Raw genomic sequence first — 20,375 nt, 5'->3', positions numbered from 1 at the left:
AAATCTGATTACCATGATGTTAACACAGATTATTCGATCAGATTTCAATCAGATGAAGGGCATATGACAGCTTGAGACCTAATTGAACACCAAATACTGACAAAGAAAATAGTAGAACCGGAAAAAATTTACAGCCACAAAGAGCTTTTTTTTAAAAAAAAAAAAAAAATCTGCTGTGGACAGTGATAGTTGTTTTTAAATTGACTGCATCTTTCCTGCTTTAGCATCCTCAGCAGAATCAGTAAATACCCTGTAACTGACCCAAACTGCAAGGGATTCCCATCCCATTAGCTGCTGAAATGGCCTGTGGTCACTGCTCTCCTACCCCCATATCACGTCCTCTGAGAATTGCTGCTGCGCTAAAAAATGTCCTCATCTTCCACACCCTCTCTCTTCCAATCTCACTTTCAGCTATTTTTCAACCAAGAAGAGTTTGATAATAATCCAAAATCCTTTGAGACATAAAATCAAATAATCCCAGAGCTAAGTGAATCCTGTAAATCCCACAGGATGTTCATTATTCCTGATGCAGGTTTCATTATTCTATTAATATTTCTATTTATACAACAAAATATTAAACCTCTTATAATGTAAATGTGCATCACCATGCTTAGCAAAGTATGCCCTGTACGCAGCTAAGACTGTAATCTGTATGATGTGTGTTGGAGGCAACGTGTGACCTGCTAGTGACCTAAAAGGCTAGCTAAAGGTTTAATCACAGAAGCATTTCACATCAGTTACACGTCTGAGGTCTCCGGCAGGCAAGATGGCTGCTCTTCGGAAATTTGAATTAATTGTTATTTATGCATAACAAGTATGTCTCCCACAGGTTGCGATTTAATTAGTGGTGGTCGACCTCAGGGGGGTAGAACAGGAGGGCGGGCAGGGACTGTAAACAGCACTGAGCTGTAAGAAGTACTCACAAAACAGCACTGAACGAATGACTGAAGGCATATCTCCAACAGACTGTCTACATAGATATTAATATTAAATATATAATACAGTTCAGTGTGTTCAGTGGTGAATTATGTCAAATGTTTTACTTCATCAGCTGTGTTAACTGGTAAAACAGAAGCGGACAATGAATTTTCCCAAGCGGCCACATGAGAAACTGGGACTGTTATGGAGGGCTGCAAAGAGATATATTATAATGGTGCGAACCTCCACAGTAGTCCTAGTCTCCCATGTGGCGTCTTGTAAGAATCAGTTGTTGTGATATAATATTAAATCCAAAATCTGAGAATCAAAGTCTATCAGAAATCCTTCATCAGAGTTCCTGCGGCACAATGTCGGAGTGTTCTCGTGCTGTTTTTGGATATGTTAAACCCTGCCTCCCATCACTCTTAAACAAATTGGCTGTTTAATCAAGCACATAATTTGTTTGCAAGGCAAAGTAGGAGTGCCAAGTGCAACTCAACTTTGAGGAAACTTTCCATTGCTATAATGATATCGCTGCAGTATACCTCTACAGAACCCTACTGTGACTATGATTGTGATGTGGTTCGATAATTATACAGCATTTTAAGTGGGTAATGAGGTTATATTAGAGGGTGGGGGAATAAAGCTGCTATGAGATGTGAACTTATTCAAGTTGTTATTCTCTCCTGACATGAAACTCTTTGTGCTTAAGTGTCCCAGTTAGATGCAGAGTAAACAGTAAATATGACCTAATTATAATAATAACATAGTCTTTCTTAAAGGTGATGTACGTACACAACATTCAGAGCTGGATGTTTCATTAGAGCACTCCCGTCTTCGGCCAGCATGAGCCACACCTCCCTACTTCATTTGTCACTCAAAAAACAGTAAAAAAAAACCAGCCATTAGCCCTTGCCCTTTTTTGTGAGTTGCAAATGAAGTAGGGAGGTGTTTTTTTGTTTGTTTTTTTTGTCAAGTATCAGGTTGTTTCCTTTTAGATTATTATTATTGACATCATAAATCATGCTTGTTGAGAAGCATTTTCACTGCACTTCTTAACTTTCCTCTACTTCCATTCTACAAACAAAGTTCAGCTCAGCCAGGCTTTCTCTGTGTTAGCTTGCTCAACAAAACCTAAAACAACAGTTGGAGAACGTGGTTAGCAGAACGGTAGCTAACGACTTTGTCTGTTAAGCCGGGCTTTCTGCTTCAAGCTCACAAAAACCATGGGCCCTTTCCAAGGTCGTGTGACTCTTCCACATGAAACGATCCCTGTGAGTGCAGCCTGCTCCAATCAGACATTATCAGATGATGATGATAAGATTAATGCTGCAGAAAATTGTTAATCTTGCACCTTATTGCACAGAGTGGTAAAATAAACATTTTAATTCAAGTTAACAGCTTTATTGCCAAGTTTGGCTCTCTGTGCTGCTGTTTATTTCTAAGGTGTAGGTTCACATTAGAGCTCTGAAACATTACATGTTACTGTACCACAGCCTAATGTTTGAGCCTAAGGACACGTAGAAATTGCTTTAGTTTGTTGTCAAAGTGAAGTTTTGGGCATTTTGTTGCTTGAACAGGTGATTTTGGTGTGTTGTGTTCTGCAACTCTAGCAGTGTAAAAGAGAATTAGCAGCAGATTAGAATTAGGAATAATGATAGCTATCCATTTTCTGCTTCATTAAATTAATACTTGCAAACGCCTATGATGATGTTTATATAAAATATATTGCCCCAGTAGATAATATATGTTGCAATTAAAACATGATGTAAATGAAAGAATCTGCGAAAAGGTTTTCCAGCTGTTTTTAGATTTAAACACATGTTCAGCATAAGTTACCGCAGTGATATAGTCAGATAAAAGGAAAGCTACTTTCGTGACACAGGAAACTCTGACTTTAAGTTCAACATAGCCCTCTAAGCCAATAATCTGGTTTCATAACACATCCCTAGGATGAAACAGAGAGCAGAGGAGAATAACAAAATAACAGCAGAAACTCTCACACGAAGCTCTGCTGTTTTACTTTCCAAATGTGCTGTAAGAGGTCAGCCTTAGTATCTTTATAAATTTGGTGAATGCCAACACATTTCCAGGTACTCACATTAACTCAGATCCACTAACATGCACATATGGATGAGTCGGCCATAAAGACATAAAACAGCAAAAAAACAGAACAGTGTGACATCATTTTCTGTGAAAGATGCTCCATTAAGTATCTAATGAGCAAATAGCTGCTTGCTGCTATATTAATGTTGGATTCAGATATTATAGCATCTTTGAACCAACACAGAGCATACTGTGTTGTAAAAAATACTGTGCATGTAAAAAAAAAAAAAACCCTGTCTTATTCTAAATGTATTTCAAAACAAACAGGTTTTCTCATGAATTACATTTGTTTGTGATGGTTGACAAAAACATTTCTAGTCAAATTGTCTCATGTGTCATTAACTGTATGGACGAGTCATCCTGTTAACCCAGAAAATGAAGGAGAATCTTCTAATGTGGTTAATGTTGTAAAAAGCTCTACTGTAACCTAAACCACAACTGTTTCTGGGATATAACGAAGTAGTTTGGCGGGACTCAGACTGAAATAAAACTCAAGATATAAAAGTCAAAACCTAAAAGTTAAAGGTCAAAAATTAACACAAAAATAAGCGGAGAGAAAACACAGGAGTTACACTCTGTTCCTGAGGCATAATCCTGTACATGGTCCTTAAGTCCTTACGCAGCTCTGCAATTTTATCCTTATGCAATTATAAGTTGTCTTGTTGAAGGACAGTGTGTTTCCCTTGCAATTTTAAGCATTCGAGCTGAAGACAGCTGGAGTTCCTCCTTGGATTCTTAAATACATTTCACATGTCATTCAAAAGGCTTTTTCAGTTCTAAAGCTGATGAGGAGTCACACCTGCAGTTTAATACTGCTAGAGTCTAAATATCTGGGTATTTTCATCAGTTTTTTAGAAGTGAAAAAGCCTTTTGGGTGAGTGGTAAAATCTAAAAAAGAAGTGTATTTGCCTTCAACGCCAGAATACCATGACATGGAAGACTGAGAAGCTACTAAGGCTACTAAGACTTTTACTTCAAAATGTAAAGGACAGCAATTATTTAACCTGCTGTTATGCTATATTTTTGGTATTTGCAAAAAGCTTGAGGGAAACATATGCTCAGTTCTTTTTGATTATATATTCCTGTATCTTCACAAGTTTGCTGAACTGCTGCTTGGTACACAGCAGATAATATACAACGTGTCTTTTTGTGATGACAATAGTTAAAGCCAGAGGTTTGATCTCATTTAATTTGTACACACAGTTTACAATCTCACAGGACAAGTCATTTATCAACTGCACCACACGTCTTTGTAAATTTATATTCATATAAATGTATGACACAGACCCAACAACCACATTCTGCCGTGATGTTTTGTTTCTTATATATCAATATAACACTGATGATAAAGAAGAGTAGTACAGTACAGAAGTAACCTGACCTGCTCAAATGCACATACAAGTCCTCCAACAGCCAGAGACACAAGGAATTACAACACAAACAGTCCTTGGAAATGGCTGTGTTCCCAAGGACACCCTCCCCAACCCCCTTAAACTGATTTGAACTACTCAAACAAATGGCAGGATGATTATCTCTGGTGTAAAGTCATTTCTCACTCAGAAGCAATTTTTCCAGATGAAAAGATCTGACTTTCTGACTTGCTTGGAAAAAAATATGTTAATTTGCTGGAGGTTATGTTAAAAAAAAATATGTAACATAATACAAACGATCTTATGAGTCAGCTTTGTGTCTTAATCTGTGTGCCAGAAGGAAGTAACAAAAATAAACATATGAATTTCCCTAATCTGTTTTGCGAACCGGTTTCTGGTGCCAAGCAAATACTGGGCAAAATTTAAAAAGCAGATAAGTCTGAGAAGCTTTCCATTCCCCAGGGAACTGTACCTCTAAAAGACCTTTTATACAAAAAGGCAGATAAGGAAATCCTAATCAGCAGTTCCTAATAAGAAACTAGAACACAAATGGTGGTAAAAAAAAATATATATATATATATACTGAAAACTTCAAAAGGTTCAAAACCTTTGTTAAATCGAAAGCTACAGACGAAATAAATCTGGAAATAAAATGTCTGTGGAATCTGATGCACGAGGAGGCTCTTTCTCTTGAGTCTACACTTTCCCTCATAGCTAGCCCTATTCAGTTAGCAATAAAAGGCCAGGTATAGCAGGTGGTATTGAATAAAGGATGTTCTCTCTACCAATGGGTCCTGATTTTCAGCTTCCTTATCTCTAACAATGTCACTGTGCAGATTTCCTTAGAAACAAGCCCTCCGGGAAATCACAATTAGGCAGATGTGCCTTTTCTACAACAGAAGGTCACTCTAGTGTCCTTTTATGCTCTTTTGTGCTTGACATATTGGAGTTACTAGTGTAGTCCATGATACCTAACTTCATACGGTTTTATCTGTTAAGTGTACAAATATCCTATCAATCAGGAATTTGTTCGCAAAACTTCAGATCATGCAAGATTTGTTAGGCCTGGGAAAGAAAAGGCAGAAGGAAGGAAGAGAATAGAAAATCCTTGAGTCAGCCTCCTCCTCCCACTGGCTTAGCTCATCATTTCTGCATGACATCTGTCAATAAACAGGCCCCACATCTTTAAAACCTTTCCTGCCATTTTCATACCTAAACTCCTGTCTTACACAGTGTGACTGCAGCAAAGCAACTTGCAAGCAAATAAGTGAACTTTAAAATCGCTGGAGGAATAACTAAGTACTGAAAATCTCAACGAATCAGATAAAGCAAAACGGGAAATGTCAAGTCAAAGTTGCCTGGGACTCGTCTCAACCTTCAGCAGCCGGCTGTCTTCTGAGCTTTATGTTTTTATAAGACATCTTCTGCTGGGCCTGGATGGTGGATGACATTTTAGGAATTGGATTATTGAGGTGGTTCGAACCAGGGGTGAGCTTGTCACTTCGGTGCTATATTAGGTCAGACAGCAGGAGACACACAGAGAAACAGTCAGGTCTGATCGGCCTTGACAGTTTGCTCTCCCAGTATGTCTGCTTTTCCAGACGACTCGGCTTGACATACATGGATGAGCGTGCACAAGCAAGCTGACACCGAGACCGTTTTCACAATGCAGCAGTGAGCGCATGTGCAAAGGAGACAGTCAGACGATGATGAGGAGCGACATCTCTTGGGAAATCAGTGTACACAAACAGAGGAGTGTTTACAATGACACCTCTTAACTGTTTACAAGCTAACCTCCCCCAAAAAGACAGCAGGGATGAAATAGGCCTAGGATTTAGAAAGCATCATAAAAATAGAATAGGAACGCACATCAAACAATTGGAAATATATAGCAAGGTCATTCAGCAGAAAGGAAGAAATGAATAAAACAGTAAAAAGCAGATTGATCACCGTGGGGGAAAACATGCACAGATGCCCATCCAGTACACTTGTTTACCTGACTTACGGGCTCATTAATTAAGTGCTAAAACTATGCACTACTAACTTTGGCCACCAGAGGGCTAACAATAAGGGAACCAAAAGACAACAAACACACAACAAGGGTCCATTGTTTTGTTAAATATGCATACGAAATACTCATATTGAAATGATAATTTAAGTCCAATATAGTTTGCTTACAAAGTAACTTCAACAAACAGGTCAAAAAATACCGAGCATTAAATTATTATATAAAAATCCTCAAGCTCGAGAATCAAACTTCTGCAAGTTGCATATCATGTTTCACGTGCTGAAAAAATCATCTTATACATTTCAAGAGGGCAGCTTGAAATCAAATATATACATTTTTTCTATCTTTAATTTATGCTATTTATTGATCTAGATTGTTTTAGATTGAGTTGCCCCTTTTTATAAAATGTTTTAATTTATAAAAATAGTTTTACAACTCAAAATCATCTTTAAACCTTGTTGCAAGTAGTCTCATGTAGGCACTACTTTATGTCTCCTGAACTACATTATAATTTATCTGAGACTGTTTACATCCCGTCACCCAATGACTACCATGAGCCTCCCATCACATGTGCATTTGCACACTGATACAGCTGGTAATTGTAGTACAGGATAGAGAAAATAGTTCCTACATGGAACTGCTTACAACAAGGTTTATAGATGTTTTTTTAGGAACTAGGTCATAAGACATGGCTGCTGAGTTGTTGTTGTTGTTTTTTTATTCTGTATTTTGTTCTCTTGGTGCAATATAAGGGAGGGATGGGAAATGCCATTTAGTTTTACTATATACAGAGAAGGCAGACATCTTTATGGCTAATAGCTCTCACACTGAAACAATCTATATGAATAAATGACACTGCAAGCCAGAGCAAAAATATGTAAATATAATTTTATCCCTTTCATGTTCATGTTAAATTCAGATTTATAGAGAATGCAGATAAAGCTTTGCCCTATAGCTGATGAGTGTGAAAAGCTTGTCAATCTAAGAGAAGTCTTAGAGATGCATTTAAAGACTGTTTTTGCAGGAAACAAAGCTTGTTTAATGGGCAAGAATAAAAGACTCCTTTTGTTTCTTTCCACATTTCAAGCAAAGACCAGTGCTCTCTAGCCTGATTTTTTTTTTCTTGCCAGCAAAAGTGGCACCTAAGGGTGGTTCAAAAGTGCAGACCTGTCCAGCATGAAGGTCAGGTGAGCTGAAGCATGGATGAGAGAGTGGGATCTGTGGTTTGTTTTAAAGAATGGGCAGTGAGTTATACAACCCACAGCCTGCTACAATAATCCATGCTGCTCCAGGGACAGGAGAGCAGAGTGCACTTTTTACTTGGATGTATGTTCACATGTGCTCAGTCGAGAGAGGAGAGATACTCTTATACAACATCTCAGTATAGCCATTATCCACACTAACCCTTCTCTCCCATTGCGTCCCATCGAGGGAGCTTAGCAAGGCAGGATTATCACCAATTACAAGCCTCCCCCGCAGAGTGTGGAAACTGGGTTTGAGGATCATGAGTTTATTGTGTATGACCCACAATGACCAGATGAAAGATGATCATTTAAGATTTAATCAGCAGCAAGTGTGGAAGGACTTCATCTTAAGACTTAGTGATATTAAATGCATCAGGCCAGCTCTCCTGTCATGAATCACAGAATATTCTACCTACTCATTGGATCTATATTGTAAACAGTATGAATACAACAGAAGGATAATAAGGATAATCCTGTGTATGTATATTAAAATCTGTTTCCCAAACGGCTGGGGAATCATGCAGTTCTTATCAGCATTATCTAAAGTCAAGTCAATCAGAAACTCACCAGAGTTTTCTTGGCCTTCCGATTCGGAAAGGTGAGCACGGCATTTTGCTGAGTTCTGTTAAAGTTTTGCTGCCAGATTTTTTACAGTTTACAGCTCAGATTTCCAGTCATGTCCAACATACAGTTGGATGCATGAACTGTCAGTGCTTGTTGATTTCAAAAAAAGATTGTCAGATGGCACTTTCACAGTTGCTTTATCCAGGCAACGCCAATGTTGCTGATAAAAGATGGGTAAAACCAGTGATGTTAATGTAAAGCAGCTTTAAACACTGCACCAAATTTTTCAAGCAGTGCTGAATTATTCCCTGATTTGAAGAAGATTGTGATTGCCCTAAAACGAGTATGACTGATGAACTTGTATTATCGTATCTTGGCTTTCTAATGCAGGCCCCACATTTTCTATTTGCAGCGTCACCTCATCCAGTCAGTTCCTTCCCCCTCCTTCCCTCCTCTTCACGCCCAGAAGTCTTTTATCTCCTGTGCTGCTTTTGTGTCCTGTTTTAGATCCTCCTCTTCATCTTTATTTTGGTCCGGAGTTTACTCTTCTTCTTTACAAAGAGGTGCAATCATTCTGTCTCAGGCAGCAGCAGCTGATGGCCGGACGACAGCCTGTGCAAACAAGCTCAGCCACTGCTGAGTAATGCAGGCCTGGCTGGTAAAAGATATCCTCCTGTATTTGTATTCCAGAGGGAAGGCAGGATGATACTATGGTGGAGCACTGTTTAATGTGCTGCATTCAGACAGAGGGGGATGAGGGCCAGACACTCATGCCACCACACCTAAAAGCTTTCAGAAATGGTGTCGTGTATCTGCAGTGGCAGGAGGTGTGCATGCTCAGATCCCTGCCTCTCTCCATGTGCCACTCGCAGCAGCACTCCAACCTTGCCAGCACTGCAGAGATGGCAGGGCGGACTGGGTATCTGTTTCCCCGCTGCTGTCCATCTGCTCTAACTTTTACAGGCTCATTCATCTTACTTAACTCTACTCACTGCATTGATTCGCACATTTAAAAATCACAAAGCTGGTGTGAGTCAATGACAATGATCATCAACATAAGAAAGCTTTAAGATTTCTAACTTTAATTGGCTGTGTTTGCTTATTGAAACTAAAGGAATGTCATTTATTACAGAAGGAACACGTACCATAAGCTTCTGGCCTTGGAGAATGTCTTGTCCACTCTGAAAAACAAAAACAAACAGCAGCTGTTACAGTCCCAAATACATATGTTTAATTTAATGTGCTTATGTCGGCATTTCCTAAAAACAAGTACATTTGATATATTTTAAGCTTTATATCAAATAATTACTCAAAAGTCTAAAAACAAACAGGAATATAATACCTAGTAACAGGTACATGTAGTTTCCATTCATTTGCCTTCCTGCAAGTTTACTCAGATTAATTTAAAGTGCACTTAAAAAAAAAGTTCAATGAAGTGAAAGAGGTTGATTATGCATCAAGCTGGGTTACCCTGAAATAACTCCTGCCATCTGTTAAAGCATCATTTCCCAGAATGAAGGAATGATTATTAGTCTGGTGTTTTCTGGGACAAAGTGAATCATGTTTCAGTTTAAATCGACACTTTCAGGCTCAGTGCACATTGTCACTCCAAAATAAACTATCATCTGTCCTTACATACTCTGGATAAACAGATTTAAGCAGGAGTAATCACTGGAAACAATAACCAGATGACGCAGGGTTGGGAACTCCGGGGATGAGAATGTAGAAACCCGTTTTTGCCAAAAGATGGCACTGTGCGTGCAGCAGAAGATTAATCCTAACGTGCAATTAATAACAAACTGGGCTTGCTCTGCTCATCAGACAGAAAGATATTCATCATGATAATCAAGGCCATGTGGCAATATTTTAATCGCAAGACACACACAAAAAAGACCAATTACTTCTACTCTACTTGTAATCTGAAAACATCACAAACAAAAAACTACAGCTTTTCTCAGGCTGCAGCGTTTAAGTTTAGTGTCTAAAAGGTGAATATTTGGTTCTGGTGAGTACGCTGCAGATATTCCTCTTGTGTGGTTAGAAAAGAGTAAGAAAGAATACCTTTTTTATATAATATGTTATCTTACATGCTTTCTTACATGCTAAAGATGATACACCACCTGACGGTGCAAATTAAATACAAATGAGCCAATAATGCGATCGATTTTCCCCCTCCTTGCTGACTGTGTCTCTCATGACACAGAAAGGAGACATCCCGAAACCCCGAGCTGGGTCTCTGCCTGCTTGCACTCTGTATCTGCCAATAAGGCCACCATGGTTTAGAACTCTTACTCATCCTTCCGTGGAGATGATTAGTGTGCATGGCACAGCAACACCCAGAGGAGCAAGCAATTCTGGAAAGTGACTCTTGCTCTCTGAAAAACAGAAAAGCACACAGAAAACGACCATGCCACAGTAGCTACCCTTGTGAAGCTGTAGATGGGCATTTTTAGCATTTTGACCATGTTCGCTCTTATAATGTATAATGCCTCAGGTTGCTACTTAGCATTTAACACTAACTACAAACTTCAGCTGAAGGTGAGGAGAATATTAGAGCTGTAGCAGATATTGTTGAATAGCATTAAAAATATACTAATTTTGACCAGATGGTGGCACTGTAAAGTCAAACTCATTACATGTGCTATATTAGTTAAATTGTTATATTACTAGATAAGTGCATACATAATACTAGTTTTATTATTCATATTTAGGAAAAAATGAATGGCTCAATACAGTATCATAACCATTCAGCAGCATATAGACATGTTGCACTAACAGTAAAAAAAAAAAAAGTCAACCTGGTGGTGAGAACCATAAATGTCTATATAAAAATTTATGACAATCCATCAGTTTGAGATATTTAAGTCTTGTAAAAAGGGAAAAGACTGATTAAACATGTCATACTAAGAGTCATAGGCCAAAAATCACGAGCATACAGCTCAGAAATCATTCTGGGGAAGAAAGTCCAGTTTCCATTCATATAAAAAGATCTCTTCACTTCATTGATTACCAAAAAATCCCCAATGAGGTAATTTAAGGACCAAGGGTTTAAAAAAAATAGTACTTCTTCTTTTCTTTTTTTTTATGAGAAGTTCTCAAAAACTAAATGAAAGCCTAAAGCTTCCTCCTTCTTAGAAAACTGCCTTACTGAGAGGAAACAAGCCCTGGGGGGGTTTGTTTGTTCATTGCACTGTGGAGTCACGAATTAACAGACTTGTGTTGTTACAGTAGGTTCTCGCCTGATTCTCCTCAGTGCAGAAGATCACTCATCATTTTCAGCCCCAGGCCTTCAAGTGACAGATAATGGCACCCAGATGGAATTTGTGGTGCCGTTTTATCTCAAATCTACCACCAGTGTTGATTTCACCGAGCCTAACAGACACGTGTCTGTAGATAAATCAGCGCTCCATCTTAAGTGGAATTCATACTGGTCCTTAGGAGAGAAGAATAGGGCTTATGAGCCATCGGCTGTGCTCTTGTGAAGCGGCTAAAGTTGTTTTCGTATGTGCTGCATCACTAAGAATAACATTTTCCTCAACCTCATCCTGTGCTGCTCACCCAGGTTCTCAGGTTTCATGGAATTCCCATAAAATGAAATCAACCAGGGTGTGTCGAGATTATTGGAAAAAGGCTCCGAACCAGAGAGTCCAAAACAAATACAGAACATTTGAAAATCAAACTTCACCTTAGCTGGACCACAAAACATGGCACCCAGCAGCTTAGACCTCCTACAGACGAACCGGGACAGAGGAATGACAGACATGTCAAACCTACTGATTATGAAATTAACATGTTTGCTGTCCTGTGCTGGAAAGAATATGATGGGATAGATTCTGTAGGGATTTTGCTTTACACCAAAGACTCTGAGCTGTTATGGTTTAGACAGGAAACAAGAAAAACTGAATCTGATCTTCTTAAGTCTCCAACTGACTGAACATACTAACATTATTACACTCAAAGCAATTCAAAACACTACTATTTGTTATGCATATGGTATAACACTATTGAAAATCACATTTCTATTAATTGTACAAGACTGTCTGTAAATAAAATAAAGTAAAGATGTACCGGGCAAGACAACAGTCAGTGGTGAAAAAATCCCAGCCGTAACAGCAAAACAAAGAATATTCTGTCACCGTTAGAGAGGACAAAAGTGGACTATAATAAATATGGCTGTGCTAATGCATTTTTGTGTCATGAGTCATATTTTGCACATTCAAATCTCACTGTGAAAAGACTGTGGATAGCCTTGTTTTGATTTGATTTTCTAAAAAAAAAAGAGAGAGAGAGATGTTTCCTGTATGCTTTCAGCTAGGTATCATACACACAAATGGGTTACCATGGAAACAAACATCAAGGAGGGATGAAGGAGTCTCAAGGCGGGTCTCAGAAACCCGAGGTCATCACTGTGTCAGCGGCTGTCACGCTCAACAATTGGTTAATTCAACTTAATCTGAGTTTAACTACAGCTTGCAATTTCTTCTCATCTCTGGCTAAACTTTTAAACATTTCCTTCACTTCTTTACAAAGAATTAACTTAAGCCAGTGGTGTATGTATGTATATAAAAGTCAGCAACACTGCTGGTGGCAAGTAGGTCAGCAGACAAGGCTCGGGAGTTAGACTGGAGGAAATCCAGCTTAAAGCAAAGAAGTATGTTGTTCAGCTACAAATCTGCTGCATTAGCATGTTCTTCCAATTTTAATTCTATATCTTAAATATGAGATGCACTGTAAATTTAACATGATCGAGATAGGGGTCAAGCACAAACATCCCAACAGTAGTTGTCACCAGCAGAAAAAAAACAACAACAACATACTGATAGAAAAGAAACTGGAAAATAGCCCTGGGATTAATGTTCTTAGGAAATGAATGCATAATGATGAAGAATAAGGCCAGTGCTGTTAGTCAGTACCTTAAAACACACATTTTAAACAAGAGTCATTTGTAGGAACAGATTTTGCTTCTACTAATGCTAAAAAACATGATCCCAGTGATTCCAGCTTACACAGAAATTATTCTAATTCCCTATGGCTGCAGTAAATTCTGATGGAGTCATGGGCAGTGTTACGCCCAGTTCACCCTGCAGGAGTTGGGAATAACTGAAGTCCTTTGACAGTATTCGCTTAATATTCTCCAATTAAAACAGAAGTAAAAATGTCACAAATCTTAACCATCTTAACCTATTATCTGTTGAATAAAGACGACACCTTGTTAACGTGATATCAGGGTAACATTTGATTAGTTGCAGTAAATACTGAGTATAACCACAGACTGTACTAAAGGGTTGATATCCACTGTGATTAATGTGCTGCTGTTTGACAGTTGCACTCTTGATACATTGAAACCCAAAGTGATTAGTCAGGTGTGGATGTGACTAAGAAACCCAGGACTACTGTTTGCTCATGTGGTAGCAAAAAAAAACAACCCAAAACTTGCTTTTTAAAAGAAAGTCTTGCTATTTGGTTCATTGTGATTCTGACAGGGACCATAGTGATGTAGCTGTATTAAATGAATCTTGCAATTGAAACTCATGAGGACAGAGCTTAGCGAGCTAAGGTTTTATTATCACATAGACTTTTACATAAGCAGATTTCTTATGTATCTAGAAAAATCAGCCTCTTCAGGCCACTGGAAAGAATACATGTTTACAGCACTTCTGCACTAGCTTCACTTTTCAAATGCCCTTTAAGATACAGTCAGCGAATGTAACTAAGGCTATATTCGATTAACATTATTTCAGAAAGGAGATTACACCTGGCTACACAGCCATCTGCAGACATGAGGGGCCTGAAGCAGGGAGAGCAGCTGGTGAGTTACTATTAAAGTGCAGCAACTGGAAGGACTCTAAAGCAACTTAAATAGCGCACTCTATATGAGATTTACCAGTTGGAAGGGTGTCAGCTGAGCAATCGGCTGATTAGGGCTGGTATTGAGGTTAACTGCCATCAGCTGATGTTAACATAAATACTAATCATCCTGAGGGTGTAGCAAATTTCATTTCAGTCCTTTGTTGCCAAGATAAAAAATAAAAAGCTGGGGGCTTACCAAAGGCTTCATAAATAACATCTTTTCAAAACTTTGTGAAAATCCATCAAAAAGTTTTGGAGAGATTTCAGTCTGTAGCAAAGTGTGTTCCACTTAAGCAACATGCCACTATTTATCCACCAAAACTAAAGAAACGTAGATGACTGGATGAATGCAGAATGTGAGCCTATTCACTTTATTCTGAATAAGGTCTTTCTGCCCTTAAAACCTACACAAGGACATACAGTATTCTTATATCCAACTCTAAATTTAGCGATTCATTATCCTTCAGGATATGAAGTGGACTCAAAAATATACTCAGTGAGATGCACAAGGCCTTAAGCAGAAATAACAGCTAGGGTAGTGATGAGAAACACTGTCAAACAATGCTGAACGTGACCAGATCTAGACACTGTACTGTATCTCAGCCCCGTGTGGGCTGAATGAGCTCATGTCAATGGGCTCATTCAGCCCACGTTAATCAGCGCAAAGTGGCTGAATGTCCCCATTTAGCTACAGTACAGTTAGATACAGTGTATGTGAAAACAGACACATTGGTAGCGAAATATTTAGAACATCTACCACACAAACAAAACACATGACAAGCCTTTTATTTACCAGTCAAGTATAGCAGACTTGTTCAGTTATCTTTAATTTCATGTAGTTGTAGTGTGGTGTTCTATGTTTCTCTCAGTTATTTTTTAGTTGCATCATGTTGGAGTAGCTGTACTGATTACATAAAGAGCGCACAATTATCTATGCCAAAATCACAACAATCGGATTTGGTCAACACTTGTAGCCCTGCATGTATTTCAGATAACCTTTAGGTTCAGATTTAACACGATTTACAGAAAAATTAGATCCTTTCCAGTTGTTTCTTCAGTCGACCAGTACATGCCTGATGTTACAGGTTCTTTTTTTAAACTTACAAAAATTAAGCCTTTTGGGACCTTTTCCACTATATAAATGTTATTTTAGTATGTTCCAAGGTGGTTGTCAGGCAACATAATGGTGTCATAATATATGACGTATAATCCAAGTTTTAAGGATATGAATCAGATGTCATTTTCGTGAAATGAAAATGGTGCATCAACGGTTCACATGGGTCATTTTAGCCCATTTGCAGCTGGTTGTTAGGCAACATGAGGATGTCATAATATCTGATATAGATAAGAACTCTCAGTGGGCTAAGATTCAGCAGCATACCTGTTTGAACTTGGTCTTTTAATAAGTTGAAGTTTGGTGGTAATGTTGTGAACATTAGATAATTAACAGTGCTTCTGTCAGTCTCTTCCCTCTCAGTTGTTCTCTGCAGATGGCTCGTCATTGTGGATGTGAATGAGAATGTCAGAGTAAATATGCAAGGTGATATGAGAACATAGGCACTGAAGAGCCCTCTGGTTGCCTTGCAGCTCCTATTTGTTTTGCCACTGCCCTTTCGGTACTTGAATGGCCTCCTGCTCTCAAGTAGCTCTGCCTTGCAGTGTAATCATCTTTTTCATGCAAACATTTGCTTTTGTCAAACAAAATCAGCTCCTCTACATTGTCTTCTCATTGTTCACGGTTAAAATTGAAATAACATGCTTTAGACAATTGATCATCGAAAATCAGAGATAAAAGCCGCTGTTTTTTTCTTTCAAGAAGCACAAAGTATGAAAAACAGCTACTTTCATTAAAATAAACCCTTTTTATGTTAAAGCTGAAACAGGAAGAGAAACCAAGTTTAAAAAAAAAGAAGGTTAACGGTGTCAGCCCTCCTCCTGCACCTTTCTCCTCTCTTTTTTTAAGCCCCCCGAGATGAGCGGGGAGATCAGCACATGATTCATAGTCTAACGGTCAGTGCTGTGTTTTGTTATCACAGGACTGAAAAAAACTTTAGTAGGTTAAAGATGTGCTGCCACATCTGCATTATTATACTTTACACTGTATACCTGTTGTTTTTAGAAAAGACATGACTGCTCAACGTTTTCACTCACAGACTAGATCTTCTAAGAACTAAAAACTGACCCCAGATGAGGTGCAGGTGTCTACTTCCCTCTCAGACCACTTCAATAACAATATGCTTGAAGGTTATGGTAGATTCTTTGATGATGCCAGCTCCAGCTTCAACTGCTGAACTAGAACTGATTGCTAATCATGCTGTTATTGTGAAGTATTTTATCTCACACTGTGAAACAACATTTTTTCCAAAGGGTATGTGGGCTTGTTTACTTGAAGAAATGGCAGTTTCAAATCAGCTGACCAGAGAATATGTACTGCAACTGAGGTCTGCTCAGATTGCAAAACAGTGCCTGTCTTTCCATTCAGCTGTTTTTGAACAGGATTGAGAAGTATTCTTCCAGTCTTTCAATGGGACACTTCAACATACAGCATCATTGTTTAGGCTGCCTAAAGCTGTTGTCAATGGGTTTATTGGGAGAGCATTCAGTTCATTTAACAAGTCATGGCTCTGTGTTTATTCCACACACAGAAACATATGTATATGTAACATATAACATATGTCCTGTGTGTAACAGTACTAAGGAATACTTCCAAAAACTCAAATTAAAGGATGTGAAAATCTGGTAATTTCTGTATTCAGTAAAAGAAATTTAGAGAAAGAAAGTGGGTGCCATAACCTACCAAAGGTAAATAATCACACCTAAATTAAGTGGCCCCGCCATTTTTTTTCTAAAATTATGAGCATGCTGTGTCAAAGAAAGAATAATCTGCTGAAAACTGAGGGATCATGTTCACCTAAGTGAATGTCGACGGGATGCAGGGATGAGAGTGTCTTACAGATTACTCCCTAATGTTAGCAGTCACCCTGACCTATTGAAATGCCAGTGCATTCAAAGACAACGCTAACCAGAAAAAGCACACGTTTCGCTTTATACCAAGAGCAGGTCTACGTTTCTCACTGTCTTCAATCAATGCTCCACTCTATGATCGTGACAAACTGGGGATAACGAGTGCAAACATATCAGCCTACTTGTTAAGAACCAGAACTCCTTATAGCAAAAGGTTAGTGTAAACGGTTTGACTTTGTAGTGTTTTATTTTGTACACATGTAGAAAGATATATAGACACATTTCACATCTTTATAGGTTTATCTTACCAGCTGTGTGCTCCCTCAAAAAACCCCTCCTCTAACTACACTAGCTATTAACTGAAAATAACGAGAGATGCACCGATTAGGGAACAGTTAGACGTCCTCTAATGGAGTGGGCAAGGCTACAATTATGCTTTAACACTTAATGAAATATATAGACTAGAATTTGCGATTTTACTCCTATATGAGGTTTTGTTATATTACATTAGGTTTTAGCCTCTTGCCCAAGTTTCATAAAAGAAGTTGGGAGAGTTGTGGGACCAAATATTTAAACCAAAAAGTATCTGTTCCTCCTTTATTTTTTCTCTTTTGAAAATGAAAAACAGAGAGTGAAAATACTTATAATAAAGCACAATCTTCACTTCTGTGCTGCTTTTCTACCCCATTACCTTCTCACTGGGATGTGTCAAATCTTAATGTGCTCATTACTGAACACACTAGTGATACTTGACAGTTGGTAAGAACAGCTCTAAACAGCAGCAGTAGCAGACCGTGATGCATAAATGCAAAAACAGGCCTAAAACATAAGATTTCTGTTTTATGAGGAGTGTTTTCTAACATTAAAATTAAAATTTGTGTGAAAATTTAAATGAAACTAACTTGTTGGTTTGACAAATACACTGCAAATCTGGCTAACCTCCCCACATCATAGGTCAGCTATCATGTAGCTGAAACTGAAGAGAAAAAAAACCCAAAACAAAACTACAGCTAGTTTAAATATTTACAACTGGTAATATGATATGGTTGTGTGGATCAACACGTTTGACCCTTCCACTAGTAACAGCTCACTTAGAGGAAAATCACAGCTTGTTTGCAACTCACTGAACATTCAAATTCAGCAAAAAGCAGTGCTAAGCTACAAAGTATAGGACACCTGGAGACTGCAGTCCTTGGGGCTCTTGGAGGCCGAGATAAGGCCCTGAAAACATACCTCCTCTGAATGGCCAACAGCCAAACATGCAGATGTTGTCATTGCAGCCACTCGCTAAAATTGATACATTGCTCAGCCTAGCAGCAACTGTCCCAGCTAGTTTTCTACTTTCTTGAAGATACTCAAAACACACACAAAAAACACATATGCACACACACACACAACGCTTTCACCGTCAGGCATGCAGTTGCACTGGGGCACTTGCTCTTTGACCATTAAAAACATTCTTGGCTGACTCTACTGCCCAGTGTTCTGTAAAAGCTCAAGTGGGCCAAATAAATACACTGCGGACATAAGCGCCCAGTGACAAACACTCAAGTGTACTGCACATATTTCTTTCCTCATAGACAAACAATAAAATGTCAGATCAAAGGCGAACATGAAAATAAATCAGTCTCATACAGAAAAAAACATAGTGCACAATTACAACAGCATGGATTCCCAGGAATAGATAGAATTAGCAACTTGAATCTTAACATATTGATTTTGTCACCTTATAGCTTTTGTCACCTTATTTTACCTCGCCATTACTGTGAACAGTTACCCTAATACCTTAATAAATGATCACGAAACAACAACAGCATTAGTATCGGCTGGAATAGAAAGATATCAAACTAATAAGCAGGACATTTATGACAAAAGCTGTTTTTCGTTTGCTTTTTTTAAATGAGAGGATTCCAGAGCACCAGCAGCACAGACGTGCAAGCACCAATACAGACACAGAATGTGCAGAGTCATCAAAGCAGGTGCTAGAAACAGACACACAAGCACACATACAATCACACATGATAGCCATCTCTGTGAAGATGAATGACTGATCTAGGAATCAATAGGATTTTCATTCTTACCCCCCATAGGCTCCAAAAGTGAAACTCCTCTTTCTATGCGGCATGCTGGCTAATGGATAGCTGTGAGTCAGTCTACTCAGTGCTGAATGGAGCCAGCACTTGTGTCACTTACGCTGACTGAGCATGTGTGTGCGTGTGCATGTCAATGTGTGTGTTTGTATTCTTTGCCTGCCGTCTGAGTTCCACTCCCACAGCTGATGTGCCCTGCCTCTTCCTTGCTCACTCGCACTCCTCCTTCGCAAGCAGGGTAGAAACGGCAAGAGGATGCGGGAGGACGAGTGGGAGGGGGCTAGAGGGAGGGCTGCTGACCATGCCAGTCACCTCTGGGAACCAGGGGAAGAGATGCAGTTTTGCTGACTTACTGTCTGTATCTGTATTCCCTCTCTTTAGCATCAAGAACATAGACAAGACACTTCATGTCTATTTTTACTTAAAATTTGTGTAGTTATAAGCACACAGCTCTGACAGCAGTGAGTCCACACGTAAACTTGAGAATAATACTGTATATGATGTCAGCAAGACAAAGATCACACAGGTGCTCTTGGCATTGTGAAACAAGTCAAGCAACAGTTGTTCTCCCACCTCTTATGTCACTGGAAAAGAGCTGGTCAAACAAGTAGATCGAAAGATAATTCATCATTTTTCACAGATGTCCTATTCTAAGAGTCTTGTCACTCCTGTGTGATAACTCTAAACAGGTTTCTTATCTGTTCATTCATCTCATGTCTTGCACACCCATCACCTGCGGTATGCACGCAAAATGAGGGTTAATGAAATACACAGCTCTGCTGCTTTACTATTAAGTGAGTCAATCAAATGACGTGAAAGGCTGGACACAAAAGGAGACTGTCTGTAGACTCTCCTTTGGCAGGCTGCTGCATCTGATAAACTGGCAGGAGTGACAACAATGCCGTCATGGATTACTGAATAAAGAAGGATTCCAGTCACAAGAGTCACCCAGCTATCTGAGAGGGATTCACTTCCAAAGCATTTGTATTATGCCTGATGAGCACAACAGATGTTTTCATGATTTCTGTTAGGCAGGACATATGTAGCTGTGTTTATGGGAAAAGCAGTGTTTTTAGCTGGCAACAGCTGATTTGGCATGAAACCGTGTAAAATGGAAACTAAGTCAAATCCACCAAACCAGACTTTAATCTCCCAAAGGACCAATGATGTCTTCATTACATTAACTGCAATGCACTCCCAGTAACTGACCAGAGAAGCACGTAATTAATCAACGGGTGTACTAAACAAGCGCAATGAAGCT

The 20,375-nt window shown here is 38.9% G+C and overlaps 1 protein-coding gene across 5 annotated transcripts in view; it reads right to left on the bottom strand.

Annotated features, from left to right (window-relative positions):
- Window positions 1-19,228, bottom strand: part of LOC134618309 (rap1 GTPase-activating protein 1-like) — a 43,612-nt gene extending 24,384 nt beyond the window's left edge. The window contains exons 1-2 of one of the 5 annotated variants that reach the window (XM_063463664.1): window positions 19,106-19,228; window positions 9,356-9,391 (exon numbers count right to left, since the gene is read on the bottom strand). In XM_063463664.1, the coding sequence (XP_063319734.1) occupies window positions 9,356-9,391; window positions 19,106-19,149 (80 nt within the window). In that variant the 5' untranslated portion in view covers window positions 19,150-19,228. The remainder of the gene's footprint in view (window positions 1-9,355; window positions 9,392-19,105) is intronic. The other 4 variants (XM_063463657.1, XM_063463658.1, XM_063463659.1 and 1 more) reach the window with 4 other exon arrangements.
- Between the last annotated feature and the right edge of the window lie 1,147 nt (window positions 19,229-20,375).

This window comes from Pelmatolapia mariae, linkage group LG20 (genome assembly GCF_036321145.2).
Source record: "Pelmatolapia mariae isolate MD_Pm_ZW linkage group LG20, Pm_UMD_F_2, whole genome shotgun sequence".
Lineage (NCBI taxonomy): Eukaryota > Metazoa > Chordata > Actinopteri > Cichliformes > Cichlidae > Pelmatolapia > Pelmatolapia mariae.
Note: the sequence above shows the minus strand (reverse complement) of the source record. Positions and strands in the feature narration are given on the sequence as shown.